This window comes from Amblyomma americanum, chromosome 3, assembly GCF_052857255.1.
Source record: "Amblyomma americanum isolate KBUSLIRL-KWMA chromosome 3, ASM5285725v1, whole genome shotgun sequence".
NCBI lineage: Eukaryota > Metazoa > Arthropoda > Arachnida > Ixodida > Ixodidae > Amblyomma > Amblyomma americanum.
The window spans coordinates 156,206,619-156,224,462 of record NC_135499.1 but is presented as its reverse complement, the minus strand read 5'-3'; the positions used below and the strand labels follow the sequence as shown (position 1 = coordinate 156,224,462).

Here is a 17,844-nt window from a genome sequence, read left to right as displayed (position 1 = left end):
CTGACCGATTGCTGCTAGATAACGTGAACATGTTGGGCATCGGCCCTGAAGATATATATATAGGCATATAGGTTTAAATTGAGTGCCGCTCTTAAAGGGGCCCTGCAACGTAGAAAAAGCGTGAGGTCTTTTTTCTTTGTATGCAGAGTAAGGGACATTGTGGCGCCTGAACGCCCAAAGAGATCACTGAATTCGTAATATTTATTATTTTAATCTTTTCCAAGCCTATGTTGTCGCGACGCAGTAGCCATTTTCGGCAGCGGAAATAGGTACCAAAACGATTTGGCGCTGCCTTTCTGATTGGTTGAGCATCCACTTTGAATATTGTCCCTTTATACTTACGAAATGGATCCAAAATATTATGTCTCTGAATACTGAAAGCTTTTCGCATGACACAAAAACTGGAAAGAAGCAGTGAAAGCGAATGAAAACTAATAAGATTAACGCTAGGGACGACACTTTCCATTCCGCTTCGTGCCTTCATGAAGGCGAGCACTTTATCTTGTAACTTTGGTTCAAACCACACCAACAAGGCAACAAAAAAAAAAGTAAAAGGAAAGCCAGTCCAGGCACCTTGCCCTAAAATGTGAACAGAAAGGCTGGACAAGAGACTGGAGGCGAGGTTGGGGGAGGGGACAGTCCATGTCCACAGCCTCCAATCCTACCAACAAAAAAACATTGGGGGGGGGCTTCTTTTGTTGTTACTTGTGGGGCTGTGGGCTGCCGCCACAAAGCAGAAATTGCATGCAAGCTGCCCCTGGGTGTGCACTAGGCACAGTTCTGATTGGTAGAGCCCAATGTCAGTACTGAGCGAGTGAAACGCGTATTCTTCTGATCTTTTTAATTTTTAAAGTGGATAACTTTCATTTAAATGCTCCGATTTCAATAATTCTTTTCGTGCAGGTCTCTGGAACTCGTGATGGATCCATCTAATGATATTAATCGGTACTGAGGAAATTATCCTGTTGCCCATTTAAGGGGGGAAGTAGGTGGGGTCAGATCGCAAAATAAGTACGTTTATTGGCATCTACAACACTCTTTCTATGTTGTACTGAAATGTTCCACCCAAAAACAAATTCTAAGCGCTGCAAGTAAACATATCTGTCGGCATCTACACATAGACAATGTGTGCTAGTTTAGAACTTTCAGGCTTGTTTTCTCGAAAGTTTGTTTTGAGCTTATCATCTTGCTCATGGAAAGCATAGCACAGCAATGGGTGCATGGATTTTTATCCTGCTTGTTTTGTTGTAATTGCTGAAGTGTGGTTTGCATCGAGACAGTCTCAGATTTACCGTTTAGGCTCCAATGTTTTTATTTCATCGTAAATGAACTATGATACATTCTAAACATAAAAAGAAGGTGTGTACTGTGTCCTTTAAAAAGAACAGATAAATTTCTTTAAAATTACAACTCTTGATTTACACCTCACTTGCAAATATCAAAAGCCTATACAGACTCGTAGCCCATTTTGTTGTGCTAGGCTTTCCACAAGCAAGCAACATGTGAACAACTTGTAACCAATGGTAAAACAAAACCTACCGAAGATGTCATTGTGAAACTTTATATCTTACTGTTTGCTGCCAAATTTTGTCGCTCTAATTCGAAAAAATAGAAAAGGTCACCTTCGATCCCCTCTTAAATAGCTGCTGTAGAGAAGGTTGCAAACTTTTGTGGGCACTTATGCAGTACTTTCCTCATAGTTTTTGCCATTGATGGCTAGCAATGCCTGCTTTGTCTTGTCTCACTGTGCCAAGAAATTCTCATTGTATCAGCTTGATAGGATTTAGTGAAACGAACAATAGTTCTCCTCTTCTGTACAGGTATAACTAACACCCCTGTCACATTGGCAATCTCTGTGCCCATTGAGTCAATGGCCATCTAATTTCTCTATGGTGCATCTGGATATACTGCTTCCACATGGCCAATTTCAGTTATCATTACTCGAGTAGCGAGCATGCAGTCGGACAGATGGCGGTAGCAACACTGAGTAAATTTCTAAGTGGGACTAAAAAAATGTGTATGGCATTAAGCTTTGTGCACCAGGTAGTGCAAGACACCAGAGCTGGTACATCAGTGCATCCTGTGATGTGTGATTGATTTGTGATGTGGTTCCACTTGCAGGGGAGCTGGTGGCACTGAAGAAAGTGCGGTTGGAGAATGAGAAAGAAGGGTTCCCCATCACAGCTGTGCGAGAGATCAAGATCTTGCGTCAGCTCAATCACCCAAGCATTGTCAACCTCAAGGAGATTGTCACCGACAAGCAGGATGCCTTGGACTTTAAGAAGGACAAAGGTAGGCACTGTTTGTGTAGGTGAGATTTGTTAGCAGTACTTTATTCAAGTCTGCATGAGTGTATTTGGATGGTGTGAAATGTAGCTCTGATGCCCGAGTCCATTTGATAGCTTGTGGCCCTGTAAGTTTCAACCACGCATGCACACTTTTATGAGCAATAAATGAACAGTTGTGATGTGCTACTAGCCAGAGGTCGATTGCTTGCTGCTGCTTGTTGTGCTTCTTGGTTTCGGACTTGTAGTCAGGGGGACTGCTAGTTATTACCAGGAAAGTGAGTGACCAGCCAGTGAAGTGCTGGCACCATGTGTACATATGTGTTCTAGGAAACCATGTTTGCTGTTTGCATGTATATGTGCACACTATAACAGTATACATAGCAGTATACTGTTGGGTAAAGTGTACCACTGTAAAAGTCTGCAACGCTGATGAGAAAGCCAGCACGGTGTATGAGAACCTAAAATACTAAGTGAAATGATTATCATGCAAATTATGTTCACTTGGTAATGGTAACTATGGCCAGTTCACTTTGACTGGCAGTGTTGGGAAGGGTTACGATTTGGCTGAGCTTAAGTACATGAAAATTATATTGGTAATTGAATGCAGGCGCCTGGCCGGGGTACCATCTAGCTAGAAAGTCCGAAACTCAAGCCGCGAAGCGGTATATTAGTAAACACTAACTACATTTTACTTGCACTAACAAGCAGTAAAAGCAGCAGTGGGGACCACTTGATCCCGGTGTGTTGCATGGAAAAGTTGCTCTGTGTAATTACAGTAAAACCTTGCTGATATGTTCCTGGCTCATACGCTCAAAATCTTGGGCAGTAATAATGTCCCATAGAGGGACACTATTTTTTTTTCCATGTACCATATCTATACGATTGTAAGTCTACCTATTTTTTTAAATTTCAAAAATCCGAAGTGAGGGGTTCAACTTACAATCAAAACGAAAACATCGCACTATAGGTAAAGGCGAGACAAACGAGATATCAGGCATGCTACAGCATGGTTGCATTTTTGCAGCGTGGCTCCGTCGCATCGCTCTTGGTGCTGGCCTTGAGCAGCTGCTATGTCAGCGCGCAGAACTGGCATCCCCCCTGCACGCACGGGCGGCGGCTGATGACGGCTATTGATGAACAGCACACTGGCACCCCACAGTTGGCTGCTGACTGCAGTTGCTGATAAGCGGCGGCAGCCCGATAACGCAATCGCGTTCTAATGGGTTCTAAGGGAAGCTCAAGCGTCAAACAAGTCCTCTTTTTACTTTCAAATACGCGCTCGGTGCTCAAGGGAGCATTGATAGTTGATGGAAGGGCCGCTGTTCCGCACTATAAGTAAAGGGGAGACAAACGAGATATCGGGCATGCTACAGTGTGGTTGAATTTTGTAGCGATAGCTACATTACAGTAGCATTTAGAGCCTACAGCGTGGCGACCATGTGGTGCGGCACCGTGGCTGATACGTGGTTGGTCACGTGACCAAGTTCCACTCGGCCATCTGTAGCTATTGCGTCACTCCAGGTTTAACCAAAGCTAAACCACCGCCAATTTTTTGCTATGCGGCTACGTCACATTGCTCTTGGTGCTGGCCTTGAGCAGCTGCTATGTCAACGCGCAGAACTGGCGTACCCTTTCTACGCACGCGGGCGGCGGCCAATGGCGGCTATCGATAAACAGCAAACTGGCACCCCACACGTGGCTGCTGACTGCAGTTGCCGATAAGCGGCGGCGGTCCGATAACACAATCGCGTTCTACCGGAAGTCCAAGCGTCCAACTAGTTTTCTTTTTTACTTTCAAATGCGCGCTCGGCGCTCAAGGGAGTGTTGATAGTTGATGGAAGGGCCGCTGTTCCAATCGAGGCAGCACCCCCACTCGGAACGGCAGCGGTGCAGGGGAGCGTCGATAGCTGACGGAAGAGCCGACGCCATTCATGCGTAGTTTCTCTTTGGTTCTGACGCATTTGACTACTGCCGGCCGCGTTTCACAAGTTTTTAATGTAGTGCTTCGTCAGTCATCATTTGTGCTCCAGGTCCGGCAAGCGACCGGCGCTCTTTCACGGCTGCATTCAAGATGGCTGCAATTTTTTACGCCGAAGGAACGAACAGCCTTGCGCCGGGCCTCAAGTTAGACGTTCGCAACAGGTGATACAGGCGTGGCAGCTGCAGCGAGGAAAATTTTCAGCTGTTCCACGCGATGTCATGATGTGGCTCTTTGCGAAGTGCGGGATTTCGTTGGACGACATTAGAGCGACGTGCTGTGGGACTGCAGCAGTGATCACGACAGCAGCGCTAGTGAGGACGATGGCGCAAGTGTGGACGAGTATTCCAGTGACTAATACGTTTTCGTTTTGGAATGTGTCCACGGGCGCTCCGGCGTGTGGCAGCCGATAGCCACTGGCGATTAGCGGAGGCCACAGGATAGTGCTATCGCGTTCAATTATTAAAAACCAAGTGTGAACAACCTCCAAGTTTTTTTTTTTCCCCTTTTTTTTCAGAAATGTGATGTGGGGGGGTTGACTTACATTCGAGTTGGCTTACAATCGTGTAAATACGGTAATATCTTTTTGGATAACAGATTTCCCGGCTACTTCGTTAAAAATTTTGACTAACTTTGGACGAAGCATCCAGGATATGCAGCGATGCTTTTCACAGAGGGGCCCGGGTCTGGTGTCAACTGCCGTGGTGGCTTTCCCAAAGTGCATTGTTGCAAGGGGGCCAAGCACCTGAAAACTATGAGGAAATGATCCCGGCTACTTTTGCCACTGCCTTGGACAGACCGGAGGTGTTGTGAAGTTTCCCAAGGGCAACGCAATTCCGCAAGCACTAGAACTGTTTTCTTTCTTCTTTTTTTGGCACGGTTAATAAGTAAAACTATCAATAAATGCTTTTGTGCCTCATTCAGCAGTTGTATGTTTTAAAACGGGCGAATTGGGTTGTATATTTTCCCAGATGATACATTTCTACCAGATTTTTTTTTACCATATCGAGTTTCTACTGTACTTCTTTAGCGCAATAAGAAGGCACAAAAGATTTTTTTCATCTTGTCACCAGTGTAGAAAAATGAGATGCCTGCCAAATCAGGTACTTGAATAGGGTCGCATTGCACATTTCATTGTGCACAGATGTGTGTTGCATCCCTTCTTCTGTCCACAAGCAATCACGTTTGCCGTGGAGTGAAAGTTTGTGCTGTAATGTGGCAGATGGCTTTGTCGTTTGCTACAAAGGATACCTTGGTATCTATGTGGCTGCAGGAGCATTCTACCTGGTGTTTGAGTACATGGACCATGACCTGATGGGCCTGCTGGAGTCTGGCCTGGTGGACTTCAATGAGCACCACGTGGCCTCCTTCATGCGTCAGCTACTGGATGGGCTCAGCTATTGCCACCGCCGGAACTTCCTGCACCGGGACATCAAGTGTTCCAACATCCTCATGAACAACAGGTGTGACAATGGGCAACATGTGACTTCACTGCTAGTCCTGTTTGGTAACTGATGTGGCTTGGCTTTCTTCAGCTGTCAGTATGTGTGCTATCAGATCGCATGTAATGGCTTGCTGCTTAGAAAACAGCCATGCAAAGAGAATTATTGCTTAAAGTTAATTCCTGGAGCATACTGAATTGTAGCTTTAGTTGAGAGACCACTCACCATGTGAGTTCGCCACACTGAATTGTGCTCCGTATGACTAGCTTGCCTGTTTGAATGCTAAGTTGAGTGGCACCATGCCGCTCGTCAAGTGGTCCGTTGGCAACTTGTTCCGTTTTCTGGACCCACATTCTTAAGCCACATTCTGCTTCTTACTGCTGTTGGCGCTGCTTAATGAAGCAACAGAAGTTGCTCCATTTTTGTCGCTACTTGGTGCTTGTTGGGTGCCTTGTTAAAAGTAAGTTGAAGAGGAATTAAGCATGTACGTCCTTGGTAATTCAAGTATTAATTTATTTATTTAAAAAACAATACTCCAAATCTTTCTTAGGTCCAAGCAGGGAGGGCGCAAATATATAATCATCTAAATCAATACAACGGCAAGTAGTTATCAGAAAAACAAACACAACGAAATAAGTTGGTAGAATATACCAAATATAATATCTAAGATTCATCATGCAGTGCATTACCAAAGGCTACAGCCAGTATCACACTCATAGGTAGGGCATTCCACTCTGTAATAGTAAAAATGAAGATAGACTTGAGGGAAAATGCCTTCAAGTTATATTCTCAGCCATGGTGACACGTACTTGTTTGGGTGAACAAAGCAGGCCAGATATTATCGACTTCTGTCTGCCGGCAGTGGTTTTTGTAACAAAACTTCCTCGGTTCATTATTCGAAGGTTGAACAGCATACTGAAAGGAGCTTCTGCTACTTTTTCATTACATCTGTTCAATTAGAGGTTGTAGGTTATTATGAACCATTCAGCAAGTGATTTATTGATTAGGACGGGAGTTAATGGACCAATAGTTGCAGGCATCAAGCTCGTGTTTTTACTGTGGATAATAGCATTCGTGCTGGAGCTGTGGGAGTGTGGCAGAGATTTAAGCTGAAGAAATAGGTTGTGCAAATGTTGAAACATTGAAATTTTGAATAGAATAATGCAGTATTCAGATCAGCTTTGAAAGGAGTAGCATTCAGCTACTTGAATATTTCTGAATTATTCTGAAGGTTAGTGGTACTGGAAAGGACATCTTCTTTCTTGTGGAGAGTAGCATTCAGCTACTTGAATATTTCTGAATTATTCTGAAGGTTAGTGGTACTGGAAAGCACATCTTCATTCTTGTGGAGAGAAATGAAATCCCCTCTCTAAAGAACTGATATGCATGTGTAAAAACTCTGTGGTTTATTCCAGAACTTGAGCAGCTTTTGCATGCTGTGCATTTAACATTTTTCAGCGCTAACACCCTAATGCTAAACATAAACACATAGATGTTGATTGCAAAATGAGGAAAAAAAATGTTTGGCTGTTCTGCAGGGGTCTTGTTGACTGTGGGAACCAAAGGACAAGAGAAGTGCTTATTGAAAATATAGCACAGGCAGCGTGTGTAGGTTGTCGGCTTTACGATTACCTTTTTTTTTCTTCTTCTTTGGTTGGCGGTAAGAATATTTTCGTTTTGGCATGATCCACCCTGACCAGGTGAAACTTTTCTCAAACCTTTTACTTTGCTGATGCATAATTTTTCTCTTTAGGTGGAGGTGAGAGTAAAAAAATGCCAATTTTTATTTAAAAAATCAGATCTGTGTCTTTGATTGTTTTAAGCAACCTGGATATTTCTATCACATTTAAAAAAAAACCACAGCCAGAAATGGTCAGGAAATATTTAAAAACTCGGTTAATGCACTCTTGGTGGCTATGAGGGGAGCGAATCGGGCTCATTTTTAAGCGCACAATGCGTCAAATCACAGCATTGCACGCCAGTTGGGCTTATGCAAGCCGATAGGCCTGTGCTTTTTCTCCCCAAGGCTGGCTTTGCCGCTTCACACTCCTAGGAAGTAATAATAAAAATAAATTTTCACTGCCAAAAGCAACCGCTTTCACTTGACCTTTAAGTGGGGAGGCTACCCTTGAGCACCAAGCTTTTGTAGCGATAGCTACGTAAAGGTAGCATTTCGGGCCTTCAGCGTGGCGGCGCCGCCATGCTGTCATGTGGTTGGTCATGTGGTGCAAAGCAGCTGCCGGCGGCGCGGCGCCGTCGCTGATCACATCGTTCGTCACGTTGTTGGTCATGTGACCAAGTTCCACTGAGCCAGCTGTAGCTATCGCGTCACTCCAGGTTTAACCAGAGCTCACCCACCGCAAATTTTTTATTTCTTGAGATACCCGCGCAGAACAGTTCTCGCAACGGCGTGTTCGCTCTCCCGTCTAGATTGTGTCCCAATCCTTGTGTTCATTGGCGACATGCCAAGGGCAGCACAGCCAGGCCAAGCTCGTGAAAGCGGTCGCCGCCCGTCGTATGTGCACGTGCCGTGTGGCGAAATTTAGTTACGAGGAGCTTTAGAATGTGTGCAATATACAGCTGACCCCTTCCTCCAGCTTACTGGCAATAAGTTCGTAATTTTTTCGGTGAAATTTGATTTTCCGGGCTGCCTGATTTTTTCAGTAGTTTTCGCGGTCCCTAGAGGGTCCGGCAGCAACAAGGCCCTTCTAAATTTCTTTGCTAAAAAATTTTAGCACAGGACTGAATTTAGTTACTAATCAGACATTCACTAATTAACCAAACATTAATTATTACAAATTGCAAGCACAGTATCTTCAATAAATGGGCTTTCTTTGCCCTCAAAAATTTATTTACGAACAGGATAAAAAGAAAACCACAGGGAAATCCAATGAGTGGTTTCTGAGATGATGCTGGAATGAGCAGCCATACAAGGCAAAAAAAAAAAATTCCGCACATCAACTCAAATTTTGTTGCCAGTCGAAGTTTGGTGCCTTCTTTCAGCCCACAAGGTGCTGGAGAGCAGGTCGCCTAGCACATCCATTTGCACAAGGCAAAATTTCCCACCTTTAGTTGTAGCGCTGGCGGGTCTGGGATTGGGCGTCGTGGCTTGAAACTTTCTGTGTGTGGCTGGCATGGCGCCAAGTTGATCCTGGATGGCAGCACGTTATGCCTTCGCCGCTTCTATGACTTCAGGTGTCAAGAAATGTGTTTTCAAGCGAACGGTGGACAACACGTTCTCACCGTTGTTAGGAGATGCAGAACCGGAGCTGAAGGCTCTGATCGCCGATGTTGATGGGCTCTGGTCACCAGGCGCACTTGAAACCACGCATTCTTGTGCCAATGCAGCAGAATGTGGTACGTCGCTGAATGCGGCGATGCATTCATCTTGTACCGTTGTAGCAGGTCCTATGACACTGGAAATGTCGATGCCATCGGCGGCGGCGCGCTCACCATGCATACGGACCTCGTAGAACGCTTCCGTGCACTGAACGCGTGACTTCTAGAATTTAATTCTTGGCATTGTGACTGACCACTCTACGATCGACGAGCTGCACGGAACTGTTCAAAGGGCTCGGCGGCAGACAGTAAAGACTGCGATCGCAAAAATGGCGAAAGGTGAACACATCACACAAAGGAGGAGAGCAAGAAGCTGGAGCAGATGACACTCAGGGGGCAGCCGGCGGAGACCGTTGTGTCAGCACGCGCAGCAACAATTAGCAGCCGCCCAATCCCCCACCTGCTCGAGGAGCGCTCGCTTGGTCCAATCGTAGCCCCCTGATTTCAGACGCAGGAAACTCTAAAGCCGCCGCGACACCCCCCAATCAAAAGCTAGCCATGCCTCGAGCACGCTTCCGATAGCAAAGAAAAGCACTAGAATTCCCCCAAAAAGCAATACCAAAATGGCGGCTCTCGGTTCAGCGATAGAGGAATGGCGCACGCGCGTAATCAGAGCATTTTTGGTGCTTGCTCATGACTCAGGGGCTGCCACAGTTTGTTATATATTTAATTTCTAATATTTTCACGACGAATTAGACTGATAATTACATAAAAGGTAATTTGTAACATATACAACCGGAATATGTACGTTTCCAAAAATTGACTTTTTCGCGATTTTTCGGTTTTCAAAAGCCGCGTCCCCCCCCTAAATCACGTGGTGCGATTTCGGCCACGTAATTGGCTACTAGTGCGCAAAGCAGCCATAATTTGTCCACTGTTTCGGTGATGTGCAGCTCTTGGTACGCAGTCCTTAAGCTTTTGCGAAAATTTCTACTTCTCATTTTCCTTCCTTTTTACTATTATTTGAATAAAAAACCACTAACATTTCAAAAGATGCCGAAAAGAAACTGAACTTCTGTTGTCAAAAGTTTCCGATGAAGCACGAATTAAGGGAACTCGCCACAAAGTAAAGTGGCGTGCAATGGAGTCGTCCACGGCAGCTAAGCCTAACTTCAGCAGAGGCGATGCTTCAGAGTCTGCTGGGCATTCTAGCTTCTTTGAAAGCGTTTACAAATTCGTCACAATATCAGAAAATGAGATAAGGATCTTCGAAAATGAGGGTAGGAATGATGACGAGTCACTAAGATGCGGTGTGATGGCGAGTCACGGTGTGGCTTGCCCAGAGTAGGGATGGTGCAAACTTTATATCCACGTGTTGGCCGCAAAATCGAAAAAACTGTCGCCGTTTCTGGAATTCAGCTGCAACAGTGATGCATGCCACACATCTGCTGCCACATCAACATATTCGTCACAGTCTGCAACCTGCGCAAGTGACTAGTGGTGCAGCACATCCTTGTGCCATCGGAAGACCGCTTTACTGTTAACAATAAAGCTGTGGTTGCAGCGCACACTATTGGAGCTAGACACAACCAACTCATTTGATTTTGTGCAATTCTTTCAAATTTTGCAATGATTATCACAAGAAATGAATTTCTGGCATGTCAACAAAGCAGACAGCAGAAGGAAGCTCTCTTGCCACCGCCTAGCCAAGGAAGCCCGTCTTGAGGATGCTACTCGTATATAAGGACTGTCACGGAAAACATATGTGGAGCGAGCGAGTTCCAAAGCTGTGTGCTGTACCAGGGTACCCTGGCCTGCATTTTATCCAATTTTCATTCAGATAGTGCAGCTGCAACAGTAGATAACAACTTTTATAGGCTTCAGTCGTGTTTTTGTCAACATCTTATTTTAGGCCAAACATGATTTTTGTGCACAAAATTTTATGTGCTTACTCTAGTTTATTCGAGACCAAATTTGGTGTGCATAATATCTGACATGTGTAGACTACAAATATGTAGACTTTGACGCAATCGAAAATATTTTTAGAGTTGAAAAATCTTCAGCCATCAGCCGCTGAAAACGAAGCACGAGATATGAATTTGTCTCAAAATTGAGACTGCCAAGGGAATGACATTATATTGCTTAGTTGTACTCATTGGCGTGTTGGAAACAAGAAAAACCATTTCGCACTGCTCTGTCATTCTTACTGCCATGTCCAGTAGCTAGCTGCATGAGCATGCATAATTTCTCACTTATGCATGGCACTTAGAACATAGAGGCATCAAGCTATGTTAGAACTAAAAAGGGATTGGGAAAGAGGAGGTCAAGCTCTATAAGTGGTACAATTTTTATTCACCTAGCATTCATATTTTTAAAAAATTCCCAGTACAGTCAAGCCCGCTTATAACGAACATGAGCGTCACGCGGCATCCGTTCGTTATATCCTGAAGTTCGTAGTAAGTGGACCACAGCTTTAAAGACAGTTGCTTATCAAAACAAAATTTTTTTCTTTGCGAAAAAGTTTGCGATGCATTGACAAGTTGTCTGAGGCCCTCTATGTAGCTCATTGCTACAGGCGCACTTATGGGCGCTGGCTCTGAAGTTTCATCCTCATCTGATTCCTCCGCGTCACTCTTGTCCTGCACTTCAGAACGATGCCCTCGTCCGTGCACGGTTCCGCGGTGTCGGCGTCGTCGACAGAAATAAAATCATTACAAACAATGTCATGACCCCCCCCCATGTCGGAGTCGACGACGCGCTGCCACAAATCGCCGCCGGGCTGGTCATCTTCCGAAGCATCAGGCTCGGCATCGACGAAGCCGGCCTTGCGGAAGCAGTTCCATTCGCCAGTGGTCGTCACCTCTGCCTAGGCCGCTTTCATCATCTCTACTGCTGAATACAATGGAAATGGGCACGGTGTTCCCGTCCACCATCCCGAATTACGAGGGCCCGAGATTTGAATGAAGCCAACGAAACGTCCGCACCGCAGCAAGAGTGACAAAAGCACGCGATGGGGTAGACATGCAACGTGCACAGGCGGCAATCAAGCTAAAGACACAAACGCACAGCGCCAGCAGAGAGACCAATGAGGGGTGTCCATGAGCGTCAGTGCAGCCACCTCTTGGCTCCCACGGAAGGCCTGCTTCAAGGAGCGCGGCCTCCGTGATCGGCGGTGGGGCGGCGCGCTTGACCGCGGAGGCCAAACGCGGATTTGCAAGAGAGTGAGGAGAAAGGAGTGGAGTTGCGAGGAGGGGCGGGAGGGTGATCTTGGAAGGCGCGTCGGCGGGGAAAGGGTAGCTTGCTTGAGAGAGGCACGAAATGGGGCGGCCGCCAAGCAGTTCGCCAGCGATGAGACTCGGGAAAACATACCGCGCTCCGGGCGCACAAAGGGGTCGGAGGCAGGTCATCGCGCATCACGGCGCTGGGTTTACACCGTCCGTTCGCGGTAACCGATCAGCAGGGCTTTAATGACATTTGTTATGCGTGTGATTTTGTGCCGTTCAAACAGTGTATATTTTGACGGTCGCGTAGGTCTCGTTCGTTATAAGCGAAAGTTCGTCTTGAGTGGGGCCGTTATATGTGGGCTCGACTGTCACATCTTTCTTTAATGCGGTTGCTACACTTGCCTTAGCCACATCCGAGCTGCACACAAGGTTGTCAGATCCAAAAGCATGTGGAAAAAAGGCTGTTTTTGTGAAATTTTCATATTTCTCCTTGCAAGGGTCCTCTCCACGCACAGGTGAAGCCATGATGCTGAGCGAATGCCGTAACTTCGTGGGTATTGCCATATGAGTTGTGTGTAGTGCCGGCATATACTCATGGAGTACTCCTGTTTTATCTGAAGTGCATGTAAATGCATGTTAAGCGCAGTGAATGTGCTTGAAACTTAGAGTTATGTTTTCTGGGAGCAAATGAATAGTGTCCGTAGCTGTTTTTTGTTTTGTTTTGTGTTTTAAAGTTGAACCTGTGAATTTCCCAATCACGCACTTCCAAAACGTGCTTCAGGTTAGGAAGATATTCTGTACAGTGTAATCCACTTCTAACGATACCAGATATAACAATATATCATTTATAACGATCAGATTCTTTAGATTTTTCAGTTCTCCCATTGCCCCAATGTAAAAATAAACTGTATATAATGATACAATTATCGGCGAAATAACGGGTACAACGATAAGATTCTGGCCACCCGGATTGGTGTTTTCCACCAAACTTTGTCTGAAAGTTGGATAAAAAATTAAATACTTTGAAGCGAATGGCGGTCCGGTGTGGGGAAATCTGTGAGGGAGCGTTGCCTAAGGCCTTGGGAACCAAGCTCTATTGTCTTCACAATTGCTTGAGGGGGTAGTTCTCACACATAGTTTCTTCTACCTGAGATGATTGAGAATTTACTTTTTTTTTTTAAGCATTTGCTTTTCTTGCGGGTGCCTGTTTCGCACTGTCCGCATGGCAGTCCTTGGCAGCGTGCCAAGATGCTGTGCACCGATAACATCGCCATGTGTTTATCTTCTGATGAGAGCTCCCAAGGGTGTGCTGATGGCTCCCTCAGCAAACTTGGCAGAGCGCCAAGACGTTGTGCGCCGTTGACAGGAGCACAGGTAGCAGTGGTTACATGCATGCGGGAATACATGGGTATGTTTTTTTTTGCTTTTTTTGCTGGTCCAGATATACTTTTAATCGGTTAAAGTGATTATCAATCGGATTTTCCTGTTTTCTCTATTGTTATAAGTGGATTGCACTGTAATACTTTTTGACTTTTTATTTGCTTTGGCGCAAAGTCGCTATTCGCACATTTTCACTTTGAGGTAAGTATATGCAAATAGTGAATTTTCAGTTCAAAGCTAATAGTTATTTTGTTCAACTAGCTTTGAAGTGAAGCTAATAGCTTGCACCCACAAACATTGTAGCAAAAATAACACAGCTCAGTAAAGCTAAGTAGCGTTCAGTGAAATAACTGTTGTGCAGAATTCACTGAATCTACTGAAAAAAGAAAATAAAGCAAAATAAAAAATGCCTTAATTGTGTATGGGATTGCTGTATTAGTAGCAAGCTGAAGTACATCAAACACCATAGCATTAAGCCGTTACCACACTGTTTATATGTCGCTCTTTTTTAATATAAAATTTGCCGGGGGGGGGGGTAACGAGTAAAGTATGCACGGGGTCATATAATTATACAGCAAAATAAAAAGCAGAGAGGCAAGGTAACGTTATGCATTTCTATGGAACCGTGGTTAATGAAAGGACAATACGAAAAAAAGAGGAAAAGAACACCCATGCGATTGATTTCTGCTTATGTTTACAATTCAATACAAAGGTTTTTATGCACAATTATTACAAAGACAGAGGAAAAACATACAAGGCAAAGCAGAAAACCAGGCATATACATGGGCTTAGGGAAGAGCTACAAAGCAAAATTAGCGTTTGATATAGCCCATACTCATTGATAAAACCCATAAAGGCGTTGATATAACCCATAAAGTCAGTATATTTCTCCAACCTCATTTGCATAGCATACAGTCTCGTGACCACACTGAGCATGGCTGATCGCACATTCATTATACCATTTCCGGATATCTTTAGCTGCGTGAAAGTCAAAAACACTGTTGGAAGATGTCAAGACGCTGTGCACACGTCGGAAGGTGTATGCCAGTGTACACCAAGCAGAAGATGCGGTCCCTGCAACTTCTGGGACGGGCCAACGGGTTGTTACGTACACTAACCTCGCAATCTTCGATGTCATACTTCTCCAGACGAAGGAATGTTGTTGGCACGTGCTCCTCTTGAGCTGTGCTAATGCGCAAAGGTGCAGGCATGCATCTATTGAGCAGAGTCATTTCATTCAAAAGACTCGGAAAGGTAGCAGCAAAGTGCATGAGAAGCGTGCCCTTATGTTGATACAGTGAGTGCAAGAAAATGGCAGCGCTCTTTGAAATGTAGACCAAGCACCTGTGACAGAATGCTTTGCGGTCGAGGCTTCATAATGCAAAACCTACAATAACTGACGTTTCATGTCTCATTTAATTTGAGCCATTGGAGAGTAATAACATTGCTGGCTTCGAAGCTAACGCTGACGGGGTGCTTGCTCCTGGCATGTTGGCAGTTCTCCATTTTAATCTTTTTCGGCATCTTCACCTTGCAGTTTCGGGCCTTCTTTACAGCGGGCGCAGCGCATTTACAGCGCGCTGCGACATGTTCACTTTGGCATCTGGGCTTTGTACCGCAGTGGTTGCCTAGTCATTTGAGCATCCACCTTGTTGTGTGTGCGAAGTGCGGGGTTCGATCCCCAGTGCCGCCTGGTACCCATCGGTCATACAATGGGTACAGATTTTCCCCCTGGCTTACTGCTCGGCTTCTCTGGTGTAAAATGCCTGGAAAATAGGTCTATGACCACACTTTGTATAGGCAGAAAAATACCTTATGCCATGGCACTCTTTGGCCAAAGCTGCCCTTGCGCCATTAAAAATGCATCATCATCAGCATCTAGGCTTTGTCCCATCACGTGTACTCGTCGGTGGCCTGCAGAACAGTTTCAGCCCCAGCCCCCAAATGCAGAGTTTGTGGGCATGGCAACAGCGCATAAGGTCATGAATGTGCATAAAATCAACAACTGCTTCTTTCAGCTTCTTGGAAATTTGGAATTGAACTTACTTTTTCGGATGAAATTGATTTATCGAATGCTCGAGCAGTCCCCATAAATCCCAATATTTGGTTGCCGATTATGTTTCATGGTTGGTTTCTAGCGTTGTCCTAGTTGCCGGCATATTTTCCTGCATTCTCGTATTTCCTGTACTTTGAAATATTGAGTTTTCTCTATATTGCTATTCACTTCAAAGACCAAATCAACTACTGCATTATTTGCTTCGATATTTGAAATGTTCTAATATTTTCACAATCTTCCTTTTAAGCCATCAGCTAGGAATGTCTGATCCTCAAACTTCAGGCTTAACGTGAATGAGCACTACGTGACTTCAGTGCAGGTGCTGAAAGCTCGCTAGTATGTGAACAAAGCAGGAGGCAATATCTGTTTGTCTTTTGATGCTATAGTTCATTTTGCTTCATAGGCAAGCTTGCTGAAGAAGATAGAAAGCACAGTTGATTAATGTACAGGCATCGTCTGAAGAAAATCGAGGAGATTCCCTGTAAAGAGATAGCAGCAATGTCTGTGCCCTCAAATACGAATAAGGCAGTGACTCTTGTATACTTATATGCTATTGAAAACACCTGAACAATTTAATGCTGGCCACTTAATATCAATTGGGGAGGCTACGGAAAGTGGTACTTGAGAAATGCCCTCCAACCTGCTGGCTGTAGTGGCTGCTTAAGCTTTTTGGTAACCATATTTTGAAGCAGACTGCTTGAGAGATCTTCATTCTGTTGTTTATCTATGCAGGTGTTCTGGTGTTAACAGTCAATCTCTTTCTATTTTTTTTCTCGCTCATAAATGCAGAATGTAGCTCTCTTATCTTGTGTGTGACAATTAGGTTCCGATTTGAAACCATCTGTGACACCATTGTACATGATGAAACTGCTTCAGTGGGTGCTAATGCGTAATGTTAACTGGTTGCACTGCTTGCTTTCTCCAGGGGCCAGATCAAGTTGGCAGACTTTGGGCTGGCACGCCTGTACAGTGCAGAGGACAAAGCACGGCCCTACACGAACAAGGTCATCACTCTTTGGTACCGCCCACCAGAACTCCTCTTGGGCGAGGAGCGGTACGGGCCTGCCATCGACGTCTGGAGCTGTGGGTGGGTTGGATGTTATGGCAAGGCCATCGCAATGCTTTGGAAACTCGAATTCTGGTTGCCACTAGGCTCATAAAACTTTTCTTCATTCAATACAATGTAATGGTAGAGAGATTAATCTTTTATTTTTATCTCTTGTCAATTGTTGTATTGTTTCCTCACTCACCTTTTGTCAAGCATTTTGTATGCCAGTGGAATTTGTAAGATGTAAGGGAAGTCTAGATGAGCGTTGCCAGCCTCCTTTCTATATTTAACTATGAACTATTGCAGTTAAACCTGGATGTAACAAAGTTTTTTAATTCCCCGATGCCGGCCCCATTGAAGCGTGAGTAATTGAGACCTCCATGTAACAAACGTATTGCGGTGGTTGACCTTGATATAACGAACTCACTAAGTCGACTGTCGGTTAGCTTGTGGTGAGTTATGAAATTTTACAGAAGAGTTTCACGACTATAAACCACCAGCAGACATGAGAGATACTGCAGTTGAGACAACGATGTACCGCAATGAGATACCACAGTTGAGACAACGTGTTGTGCTCCAGTGCCGCCGGCACATCTCCGTTTCTTTCGCTTCTGAGACGCAATACCACATGACACTACAGCAGTTCAGACTCAGAAGGAGCAAAAAATAATGGGGCATAGCAAAAACGAAATGGTACGAGTGGTGCGTGCCTATTGCCGTCGTGCGGTTTCTTGCGTGATTCCGGCGCAGATAGTTTGCGCGTTGGGAGTGGGGACGGCGGAGAACGCCAGCGACGCAAATCACAGAGTGTTTCCTTGTGGCAATAGCGGCGGGTAGACCGAGAGAGAGAGAACATGTGGGAAGAAGCATCTGCCTCTGCGGTTGTCCACTGTGGCAGCGTGACCCCGCACGCTCTCTAGCTCTGGAGTAGTGCCCTCGCCTCTCCCATTCTCCCCACCCCACTCGTAGCGCCGTTGCACGAGCCGCGGCGGAGGTGACGGCGGCGGCAGTTGCACTATCAGCGTGATCGCGGAACATCTCTTCGAGTAATGGAGTTTTCTGTTCGGTGATTTCACCTACATTTATTTCTTCTTTTGGTTTCCATTCTGCATTGCCCTTTCGGGCCCTCTCGCGAAAAGTGATTGCAAC

At 45.2% G+C, this 17,844-nt stretch overlaps 1 protein-coding gene across 2 annotated transcripts in view; it reads left to right on the top strand.

The window, feature by feature from the left end:
• LOC144125250 (uncharacterized) overlaps positions 1-17,844 on the top strand; it is a 71,181-nt gene that overhangs the window by 13,408 nt on the left and 39,929 nt on the right. For both annotated transcript variants that reach the window (XR_013313355.1, XM_077658473.1), the window contains exons 4-6: positions 2,122-2,292; positions 5,540-5,729; positions 16,573-16,734. Coding sequence is in view for 1 of the 2 variants with exons in the window: in XM_077658473.1 (XP_077514599.1) it covers positions 2,122-2,292; positions 5,540-5,729; positions 16,573-16,734 (523 nt within the window). In the remaining variant the exon portion in view is untranslated. The remainder of the gene's footprint in view (positions 1-2,121; positions 2,293-5,539; positions 5,730-16,572; positions 16,735-17,844) is intronic.